The following is a 12,462-nucleotide window of genomic DNA, read 5'->3' on the forward strand; positions in this document are numbered from 1 at the left end:
ACTAGATTTTCTTCATTATATTTACTTAAACCATTACTAACCTGTATTCTGAGAACAAGACAGCTAGATTATACAGAGACACAGAAACCAAAGTAATATAAAGTATCACCCTTAAATAATGCATAAGACAGTTATCTAAGTAGGTATGTATCACTGATGTTTAATGATACCACACTTCTGAGAATTATTCAATAATTTATATGTTTACAGATATATTGACAAGAACAAGAAATAAACTTTATAAAGTTATTATGTGACATTAGTACGGAGCCATGATGTCCTTAGAGTACAGTCTTTTGAAATAAAATAGATCCTACTACAGATAACGAACATAGTGTGAAATATAGACTATCTTAAAGAAAGATTCTATAGTGGCAGACAATTAGAAAGCACTTTTCCCATTCCTAAAGCACATTCAAAATATTCAAAGAAATTAAAGTTCAGTAAGAAACTTTTTTTAAAAAAAGTCAGCGTTTTCTCCTACATGGTACAAATGCCTGGGAAAAACAGAATTGAGTGTGAACATATATTAACACTTTAACTACCTATTAAAAATGGACATGACCAAAAGAAAATGCAGAATAAGAGTAGAGAGAAACAGAAAAGGAAAAAGCAAAAAGTCACATTTTCCTAACACATAGGGTAAATCCTATATAAAAAGTGCTCCTATGCATAGTTCCAAAATGAAGCTATCTCAAAAAAGAACTGCAATCATTACCCATCATCTGCTGCATTCAAGTTTTTGTATCATCAAGATTATATAAGGCCTGCATACCAAGTTCATCGTGCAAACTGCTACCGCCTACAGCAGATGCATTGTCATGTGATGCTTCTAAGTGGACACTCCCATTTCTCACCAGCAAGGAGGCACTAGCACTGAGCACTGCAGCCTGGGAAGGGGGGCGGGACTGGACTTTGACCTGGGCTGTGGACTGCTGGCCTTGCTGACCATCTTGAAGGCTAGGAAAAAACATGGATTGGGGAGACATTACAGGGAAGAAAAGAGAAAACAATACCTAGAATGAAGTCAATACAGAAACTGATTTCAAAAAGGCACTTTTTTTCAACATAACCTAAGAAAGAGCCAACAAACTTTATGAAATATACAGATTACATTGCCAACTTAAATCTTCTGGTCCTTACAAATTTGATTTGAAGAGACAAATGCAGTCAGCATTAAAGGTACATGTAAATTGGTCAATCTGCGACTTTTTTTCACCTCAAGCCAACTAAATTCTAGTGTAAGGAAAAAGAAAGCAGCAAAAAAGAATCATAAGTACATTCAATACATGTGTGCTGCAGCTGGTCCCCAACGGATAAGCCCTATGTTTCAGTTAAATATGCACTTTCATTTATAGCCTTGTAATAACTCCAGAATTGTTCTTTCAAATATTCTGAGATCTCAAACTCACAATAAAACAAGTTTATAGGTACTTGAAAACCAAATAATCTTTATCAAATGCAACCAAAATAACAATCTTGAATCAAAAAAAAATCAGAAACTAGTGCAAGAAAACCAGAATAACTGACTCAACCAATGAAATACAAATTGCCATGGAATATAGTCAGATATAGAATTAATATAAAGTGTTATCTATAAAAAGCTTACATCTTTCTGAAATAAGGCCACGTGCTTTATATACAAGGTATTAGTTATGTTCCCATAACAAATTTTGCTATTTCTTCTTCCAAACCATATTCCAGTCTCATTTACATGGATCCATCATTTTAGAAAATCTTTAAAATAATTGGGAAACTAGTAATTTCTCAAAGGATAGTAGGCCTAAGTTTGATAAAATTTTTAAATACTTGGTATTTTGAGATTAAAATTTATTTATTAGAAATTTTAATAAAAATTATCCAAATTAAGAGACTATATTAACTCATTTTATACTTTCATATTTTTATGATACTATGAATTTTAACGTTCTTAGTATAATATTTAGTCAAATTTAAACTGACAAAACTCATGAAAAAATGTTTGGAGTATAATTATTATTCTCTACATGATGTTCAATGCAACTCTGCAATCTGTTGATTGAAGTTTACCTTTAACAATCCCAGAGTCTGCAACTAAAATTATTAGACCTCTAGAATGAATAAGAGAATCCTACTTAAGATGGCCTTATTCAGTTACTTTATCATTTTTCATGAGTATCAACATCTCTCTAATCCTTTGAATTCAATGTAATTGTTTCTCTGGTACACATAAAACAAACTCATGTACTACAGAATGACCACGAAATAAAAGGCTATGTTGAAACTTATATATATATATATGTATGTGTGTGTGTGTGTGTGTGTGTATATATACATATATATGTATATATGTGTATATACATATATACGTGTATATATATATATACACGTATATGTATATATATATATACACGTATATATATATATATATACACACGTATATATATATATATATATATATATGTATGTGTACACATACATACATGTATCTTAAGCCTGTGGTTATGATAAAAGAATATATTCTGGAACTACACTGTCTGATACAGTAGCCTGTGACTATCCAAATTAACGAAAACTTTAGTTCCTTGGTCCTGCTAATATTTCAAATGCTCAGTAACTACATAACATACCTAGTGCTACTAGAGCTAATAGCTACCAAAGCAGGCAGTAGTGAGTAGTTAGTGTCTACCATATAGAACAGGGCAGATTATAGAATATTTCCATCATCCCAGGAAGTCCTATTAACCTGCACTACTTCATTTCACCAATGAAAAGTACACATTCTAGGCAGAGGATAGGAATGCACACAACATATGAAAAAACTAAGTCTACAAATGTGGACTTGTCAGTCCTTAACTGGCATTATTTTTTAAGCCATAATGATAAAAGTATTTATTTAATAATTTCTTCAGACTGGAATATTTGTAGAATAGACATAAATCAACAGATAATCTTGGGAACTAATATAATCAGATAAGGCTTTTATCTTCCATACACACATAATTTGTTACTCTTCCTCAGAATCTATCTAGACTTATCCACAAACCTTACCAAAAAGGACAAATTTCACAAGGAAGAAAATACTGAGAAAAAAACGTTTAAGTAGTTCAGGTACCATGTCCCTGTGTCCCTTCAGATTCAGAAGACACAGAATTTTACAAAATATGTACTCAACAAATTTTTCTATCGATTTTTTCACTTGACATCATAAGCCAAGTTGCCATATGGTAGCTAGACGTATTTTGGCATGAACGCATTTGAGTATATGCTCATCTTCAACACAGAGATGCACAATGTATATCTAATATACAAAAAGGTTTTTAAGATATTAGACAATGCATAAAAATCAACTCCAGAATTAAAAATAAATAAATAAAATTAGACAGAATCCATGTGATTATAAACATCAGGGTTTTGACTATCAATTTAATTTTTATTAAATTAATTTAGATAATTTGGCCAGGCATGGTGGCTCACATCTGTGATTCCAGCACTTTGGGAGGCCGAGGCAGGTGGATCACAAGGTCAGGAGATCGAGACCATCCTGGCTAACACGGTGAAACCCTGTCTCTACTAAATATACAAAAAAAAAAAAAAAATTAGCCGGGCATGGTGGCAGGTGCCTGTAGTCCCAGCTACCAGGGAGGCTGAGGCAGGAGAATGGCATGAACCCAGGAGGCGGAGCTTGCAGTGAGCCGAGATCGTGCCACTGCACTCCAGCCTGGGCAACAGAGCAAGACTCTGTCTCAAAAAAAAATTAATTTAGATAATTTTTATTAAAATTTCTAATAAATAAATTTTAATCTCAAAATACCAAGTATTTAAAAATTTTATCAAACTTAGGCCTAATATCTTTTGAGAAATTACTAGTTTCCCAATTATTTTGAAGATTTTCTAAAATGATGGATCCATGTAAATGAGACTGGAATGTGGTTTGGAAGAGGAAATAACAAATAAATGTTGATGTCTCTTGAATTCCCATCGTCACAAGCCTTTAACAAAAATAAAAAAGTCCATTATTTTCATATAACTTGTTAGAAAACATATTCCTGGAGGGCTGCACTTTATCCTAAACTAATAATGGCACAAATAAATCCTTTTTTACACTTCTATGTCAAAACTACCAGTTTGAGTAAGGGTAGTAACTATTTTAAACACTGCAAAAGAAAAGGTAGAAATTTAGGTCTAAAACTATCAGCTATCACTAGCACCACTGACATGTAATCTTAATTGTTCTACTATGAATGACTGAAAAATAGTTGGTCTTCGCCTTTCCTTCTTCTGTATCACTTAATTGGCACTAGACACATTCTGCTTATACTGTTAGTTACCTTTCTATGTGTCTCTCCAACTAAAATGTAAAGTCTAAGAGTATGATTATATTATTCTTATATATCTCTATATTCTAGAAAAACCCAGAAGAGTATTTTGAATAAAGTACCAAAAAAAACCAGTTGGTGGATTCATTTCTGAGCACCACAAACGGACCCCTACGAATTCCTAATCATGAATTCTCAGTTATTACTATGACCTTATTGTATTACAGATTTTTTAATCTTGTATTTTAAAAAATAAATTTTAAGAATACACTAAAGCGTTTTTCCCCTTTCCTGAAATGCATTGATGATTTCATTCCATTCCACGGAATTAACTAGAATTAAACAGATATCACATTTAGGATGATAAATGCAGAACTCTTAATATTTGTATTATAAATATTTTAAATATTTATCTTTTTTAGGCCTACTAACTGGGAAAAATTAGCAAAGGCCAACAAAACCTACCTATAAAGCGAACAATTTTTTAAATAAAACTTTAAAAAATAATTCTGAAACAGTATATTCTTATAAGCATTATAAAATAAATGCAAATTCTCTTTGTAAGAAAATTGATAATTCACTCCCAATCCTTGGGGACGTATATTTTACCAAGTTGCCTTTTGGATGGTCACTTACATATTCATTAAAGTTTAAAATAAATTAGTATATTTACTAGTATTTATATAGCACTTGTAATGAAAGTGTTGCCACATCTACCATTCCTTTTTGATTTTTCCAAATTTTTCCAATTTTTCCAAATTTTAAATGACCATATCATTCTATATTAATTTAAAGACGAGACTACTATTCTGTAACTCACACTGAGGAATAACACCAATATACTTTACCTGAATTTTTTTACAGTTACAAAAGATGAATAAATTGGTGTTTCTCCCTAATTCCCCATAGATAAATTTTATTTTACTTTACGCATGATGAAGTCAGCTTATTTAAGATATATGCGATCTTTGTACTAGGAATAACTTGGAACCTCAACAAAAACTACAAGCTGATTATTAGACTTTTCAAAAACTGTGTGAACCCTTTAAAAATAAGTAGTAGGGGCTGGGCGCAGTGGCTCATGCCTGTAATCCCAGCACTTTGAAAGGCCAAGGCGGGTGGATCACGAGGTCAGGAGTTCAAGACCAGCTCAGCCAGCATGGTGAAATCCCATCTCTGCTAAAAATCCAAAAAATTAGCTGGGCATGGTGGTGGGCGCCTGTAATCCCAGCTACTCAGGAGGCTGAGCCAGGAGAATGGCTTGAACCCAGGAGACAGAGGTTGCAGTGAGCCGAGATCGCGCCACTGCACTCCAGCCTAGGTGACAGAGCGAGACTCCATCTCAAAAAAAAAAAAAAAGAAAAAAAGGTAGTACACAACATCCTCATTTGAATGGTAATGTATTTCAAACCCTAGAAAAACATGGGAAAATTGTATGTGATTGGCTGGAGTTAGAACACAGCTCTTTAATATTCCACCTAGTAGAGGACAAAAAACTAATTTGTCTGCGTATGTTTGCTAAGTGGTATCCAGCAGGCTCATTAGTGGCAAAGAATTAAATAATTTTTAAAAACTGAAAAGCGAAAGTTAAAAAAAAGTTTTATATAAACATGGAGTAAGAAAGCAAAAAAGTTGCCTTTGGCAAGTATTATTCAAGGGGCAAAAAGAAGAGGTTAGAAACAAAATAGAAAAAGTAAAATAAAACGCTGAGCTCTTTCTACATGTTGAGACTATGTCCCAAATCCATCAGCAGAAAGAAAAGTTACTTCAGGCAGGAAAAGGAAAGGTAGAAAGGAAAAAGAACAGGAAGGCTCACAAAAAGCAAAGGGCTCAGAAAAGGTTTCTAGAACAAGTGTTTTTGTTAAATTGATTGTCTTCTCATTTTTATATTTTAAATATTGGTTTAATTAATCCATATTACTTTTTATAGAATTTTGACTTACTGAAGAATTAATTAGGAACATGATCTATGAAAGATGAAGTTCTTTTTTTTTTGAGATGGAGTCTCCCTCTGTCACCTAGGCTGGAGTGCAGTGGCATGATCTTGGCTCACTGCAACCTCCACCTCCTGGGTTCAGGCAGTTCTCCTGCCTCAGCCTCCCTGAGTAGCTGGGACCACAGGTGCGCACCACCACGCCCAACTAATTTTTTTTTATTTTTAGTAGAGACGAGGTTTCACCATGTTGGCTGGTCTCAAACTCTTGACCTCAGGTGATCTGCCCACCTCAGCCTCCCAAAGTGCTGGGATTACACGCATGAGCCACAGCGCCCAGCCTTTTTATTATTATTTTTTTTTAATTTAAAGGAGGAGTTTTAATTGAGCAAGAACAATTTGTGAACTGGGCAGCCCCCAGAATCACAGCACATTCAGAGATATTCCAGGGGTGCCTCATTAAAGACAAAGTTCTTGACTGTAATGTAAAATCTAGGAAAACAAGCAAGTCTTAAATCTCAGGGGAGTATGAAATAAAATATTTTAAAGAAACAAGGATTTTGCTTGTTTTGAGAACATGGTTTTAACAAGAGAAGGAGTTTATCTGTTCCAACCTACCATGCACTTAACAGCAATTCATCAAATGTTCTTCCTTTTGAATTTGAAATTAAAATGTAGCTAGAAAATAATTTGTAAAATGGTACTTTTGGGACACAGAGGCTAATAAAAGTATTTTGTATAATATATGCACTGCTTAAGCAAGCATATGTAAAGTATTTATATCCATTTTTGGGGCAGAACACAGTGGCTCACGCCTGCAATTCCAGCGCTTTGTGAGGCCAAGGCAGGCAGATTACTTGAGGTCAGGAGTTCAAGACCAGTCTGGCCAACGTGGCGAAACCCTGTCTCTACAATAATACAAAAATTAGCCAGGCAGGGTGGTATGCACCTGTAATCCCAGCTCCTCGGAAGGCTGAGCCAGTAGAATCACTTGAACTTGGGAGGCGGAGGTTGCAGTGAGCCAAGATCACGCGACTGCACTCCTGCCTGGGCAATAGAGTGTCTCAAAAAAAAAAAAAAAAAAGTATTTATATCCGTTTTTGTATTTTTAAAATAAATTAAAGCCCAAGTCTTTTGGATAGATTTTTATATTTCTAATTCAGGGCATGGATTCATCAGATTTGATGTAATTAAGAATAAAGTAGTTACTGGAATTTTAATGAAAAATTATCCACAATTTTATGAATGGATGCTTTCTTACTTAGAACTACTGGAAAAAGTAATGATGTTTACTACAAAACAGAGCTTGAAAAATTTAATAAAGATATACATGTAAATATGTATCTCTCTCCAACTGACCACACTTCACATAAATTATATATGTTAGTTCTGTCATTTACCAGATCCTAGTGATTATAAAGGGCACCAAGTTTTAGGCAATATAAAATAAATCATATATTTTAGTGAAATAAAAAAATCAAACTGGCTTACCAAGTTTAACTGAATTATTTGTTATTCCTCAACAAGCTCACCACTCAGTTTGTATTTGTTCATATTATAGTAAATATTGTCAAAATATTGGGGAAAATGTAGCATGATTATTAATTTGGAGTGGGAGAAAAAAAAAAGGAAAGCTGACTAAGGCCTACTATATACATCCTATAACTGCCCTCAAGTGATTCTGCAACTTAAAATTGACTAAACCAATCTGATCATTTTGCTTAAACAGTGCAACATAAAGCATGCATAATGCAACAGGCTCATGGTCACATGCAGAAAAAGCCAAAAAGGGCTTAAATGTATAGGAAAGAAATAGAAAGGAAAAGAAAAACAAAGCTCTTCAAATGCTTTCTTGGGACGGGCGGAACAGATTAGAAGAGCTGTTACATGCATGCTAAACTTGGTGGAATTGAAAATACCATACCTTAGGGGTGATCCGATGAGCAATGTAGGAGGGATAGGGTTACTCCCTGCATTGTGCCGGCGCCGTACTGCCTGGCGCCTAAATGTGCTGCGTTCACGGCGAAATGACACTGCCTCCTCGCTGGCTTGTGCTGCTGCATCAAGACAGACTTAGGTCAAACAAGAGCCTAGGTCAGAGATGTAAATAGCAGCTGAGCCTGGCTTTCCCTTGACTTCCCACCCTCATGGGTAAAGTGAACTTACTAATCCAAACTGTTTTCACATGTATACTGTCAATCTATCATATCAGGCAATACACAAAAAGTATGTGTCATTTATTTAAAGATAATTGTTTCTTTAAAAATAATGTTTTTGACTTATTATCTAGCCTCGCCATCTTCTCTTCAACCTCAATTTCCTATTTTTAAGATCTCTGTTGTTTTAAATCTTTTCCTGAAAGTTCATTTATTTTGGTACCATATTCCTCTATTGCCCCGTTAATTAAGTCAACCTTAAAAGCACAGTATTGATTACTTTCCACTAATGGGAATAGGACATTAGTTTCTTACATTCATGAGTATTGCAAAAGGAGCAAAGACAGTACATTTCACTGTTGATGACAAGTAGTAAGGCAGTTAAGTTTATCTCGCAGTACCCTGTGCCATAATTTTGGCAGCATTAAATGAAACCTCTGGTTGTGAAGCTGCAAAACCTGTATGTTACTTCAACACAGCATGAATATATTTTACTGCAAAGGTACTTCATTACCATCAAACTTTATTCAACTCCATGCCCCTGGCTCTGGTCCTCTCAACTTTAGGAAGCAAATACTGGCAAATTGGCAAGCATACGAACTCACAGCTTAATCTACAAACAATAAAGTACAAACAACAATAAAGTACAAACTTGTTTGTACTTTATTATTTGTACTTTTTTTAGTTTGTACTAAAGCCAAGCATACAACATGAGAACATCACAACAATGGCTTAGTAGAACTACATAGATCTTACAAAACCACAAAAATTGACCAATTTGGGTTTCTAAAGCAAAATGTAAAATGATTTTCATCTATTTAAATATAAAACAAAACAACTGTGTGATCTAAATAATTTGCGAATCATTTTGCTCTTGAGAAAGGGCATTTTGATGCTAAATATGAATAAAAACACAAGTTAGCACAGAAACATTCTTTCCAAACATGAAATTTCCTTTAAATTCCTTTACTTGTGGGGTAAAAGTCCATGTATATAAAAATTATATATGGCCTATGAGAGCAAAAGATGCTGATTAAATCGGTCATCTACAACTGTTGTCCAATGCAGTAGCCATTAGCCATATGTGGCTATTTAAACTTAAAATTAAATAAAAATAAAAATTTAGTTCCTGAGATTCATGAATCATACTTCAAGTGCTCAGTTGCTACATGTAGCTAGTGGTTACCATTACTGGACAGTGCAGATATAGAACATTTCCATCATCACACAAAGTTGTATTGAACAGTGCTTATCTAGAAAGATTAAGGTTGCCTTTTTGTGACCACAGCTACAAGGCACATTTCATACTTTGCCAATTCCTGACAACCATGACTTCAATGAAATGAAAATGCAATCAGCATTGCCACAAAGGAGAAAACATGTATTAGGGCAGGGCACTCAATGGACGAAGGATGAAACAAAGCAAGAAGAAAACAAGCCAATTGAGGGAAGAGATGAAAAATTAGATGAACAACTGGCATACCTGCTAACAGTTCTTAGACACCAATAAGGTTTAACTCAGGTTATGGAATTTAAATCACTATTTAAAAACTCAATTCAAGAATTATTTTGCGAAATATTATATTAAAGATTTCTATTCTACAGTTGTTGCAAACTATTATGCTATTATTTATAAAGCATTATTTGTAACAAACTACTATGCTCAATTTACAAGTCAATCCAACTACATCAAGAAACTTTCAAACATTTTTTCTAGTTGTAGATACTGTTTCAACCAAAATAGCAGAGTAAAATTTACTCAGACATAATTTATAGAAGATAATTTAATCCATAAAATGTACCAAAATTATTCAGAAGGATTTGGGAAAAAAGCAGTATGTAATCACTGAATATTGAGAATAGGATGAAGAGAAATAGGAGACGGTTTTCTTTACTATATTCCTTCTACTGAAGACTTAACGGTGTTAATCTTAAGTAAAAGCTAATTATTCCATAGTACTGGGGTGAAAAGACAAACTACAGTGTCCACTTTTAGTCAAAATGTTTCTTGGTTTCTTCAGAAAACAATTTTTTTTGCTAGTAATACACTATATTTTGTTATCTGCAAAATAGCTGCATATTATATCACTTACTTTCTGAACAGTCTTGGAAACACATCAAGATGAAAGTTTAGGCATCCAGTGAACAATGTTAAAGTGGAATTATGATTACTGTCTATGCTGTCTCATAATATTCAGGGGGGTAAATACCTACTGTTACAAGAATTTTCAAAATGTTGACGATGGCAACTGCTTTAACAGTATCACACATTCAAGTGAAAATGCTATACTACAATTTATGGTCACAGTATGTAAGATTAAGCCATGCCCCTGGGAATGTGCTACTTACAGAACATCTCTATTTGGAATAGTCGAGTAGGGGTCCAGTTCTATTCCAGCCAAAGGAGGAAAATGTGTCTTTAAAGCTTAACATAATTTGCTGTAAGCACATACAGTCACATGTTATAGCCATACTTGATAAAAATTCACTTCCAGAATCCAATTGTAATAAACTCTTTTTGAATCATTTAACTTTATAGAAGAAAAACAGTAAACCAAAAAAAAAGTCTAATCTTTTAACTAAGGAATCAGAGAGAAGGGAGAAAATACTTTAAAAACTGTTTTTGGAGTTGACATTTTGATATTGCTTAAAACCCAGTATCTCTGGCAAAGAAGAATGAAATTAACTAATTCGATAGTAAGAGCATAAAATGCAGATAGTGAAAAATTAGCACTCCAGTACAACTAAACTTTATGCATACGTAAGTAAAAAAGAAAAAACATGCAAGCAATTCAAAAACCGTGAATGACAGGAAGTATATAAAATACTTCCAAGGGTATATATCCAGAGAGTTGTATATTTTTAAATGTATTTTTTCAAACATACAAGTCTCGACTTTCTAATCATTTATTTGTGTTAAAAAGACTGACTTCACAATCATAATAAGTTTAAGAGGAACCTTCAGGCCGGACGCAGTGGCTCACGCCTATAATCCCAACACTCTGGGAGGCCGAGGCGGGTGGATCACCTGAGGTCAGGAGTTCGAGATCAGCCTGACCAACATGATGAAACCCTGTCTCTACTAAAAATACAAAAATTAGCGGGTGTGGTGGCAGGCGCCTGTAATCCCAGCTACTTGGGAGGCTGAGGCAGGAGAATCACTTGAACCCAAGAGGCGGAGGTTGCAGTGAGCCAAGATCATGCCACTGCACTCCAGCCTGGGCGACGAGAGTGAAACTCCATCTAAAATTAAATTAAATTAAATTAAAAATAAATAAAATAAAAATAAGAGGACCCTTCAGATAATTTAGCTTTTTACTTTTGTTATACTGACACAATCACTCAATTAAGTTTAAGCATTTACTAAATGCCTAAGTTCAATTCATGGACAAACCAAAAATATCCTCTGACATTTTAGACAGCTGTGATCTGGTCCATTCCTGGAGATAACAAAGAAAGTTTAATCCATAATACATACCTCCCACCTCAGGAGTTACTTCACATTTATCTCAATGAGATAAGGAAAATTCTACACGTTCTAAAATGAATTATTTTAGTGCAACTATTTATTTTTTATGGTAGTATTACAATTACAGACTATCAGTTGCTTTTACTCTGTGAATGAAAGCATAGAAAGCATTAAAGGCACTAATATACTTCTAAAATAGCTGGGATGCCCAAAGAGCAAAATTTGATGAGGTAGGAGGTAATGGCTATCCAAACTCTATCTCGAAAATTGGAAGCTGTGAGTATAAATACACACAGATAAAGATGCTATTTAAAAATGATGTTGGCAGGGCGCAGTGGCTCACGCCTGTAATCCCAGCACTTTGGGAGGCCGAGGCAAGTGGATCACGAGGTCAGGAGACCGAGACCATCCTGGCTAACACGGTGAAACCCCGTCTCTACTAAAAATACAAAAAATTAGCCAGGTGTGGTGGCGGGCGCCTGTAGTCCCAGCTACTCGGGAGGCTGAGGCAGGAGAATGGCGTGAACCCAGAAGGTGGAGCTTGCAGTGAGCCGAGATCGTGCCACTGCACTCCAGCCTGGGCAATAGAGTAAGACTACGTCTCAA

The 12,462-nt window shown here is 34.5% G+C and overlaps 1 protein-coding gene across 5 annotated transcripts in view; it reads right to left on the reverse strand.

Moving 5' to 3' along the window:
• The window catches only part of PCNX1 (pecanex 1), a 207,257-nt gene that overhangs the window by 118,662 nt on the left and 76,133 nt on the right, over positions 1–12,462 (reverse strand). For 2 of the 5 annotated variants that reach the window (XM_055288932.1, XM_055288934.2), the window contains exons 7-8: positions 8,156–8,288; positions 776–960 (exon numbers count right to left, since the gene is read on the reverse strand). The exons of 2 other annotated variants lie outside the window; for them this stretch is intronic. In XM_055288932.1, the coding sequence (XP_055144907.1) occupies positions 776–960; positions 8,156–8,288 (318 nt within the window). The remainder of the gene's footprint in view (positions 1–775; positions 961–8,155; positions 8,289–12,462) is intronic. One more of the 5 variants, XM_055288933.2, reaches the window with a different exon arrangement.

This window comes from Symphalangus syndactylus, chromosome 8 (genome assembly GCF_028878055.3).
Source record: "Symphalangus syndactylus isolate Jambi chromosome 8, NHGRI_mSymSyn1-v2.1_pri, whole genome shotgun sequence".
Classification (NCBI taxonomy): Eukaryota; Metazoa; Chordata; class Mammalia; order Primates; family Hylobatidae; genus Symphalangus; species Symphalangus syndactylus.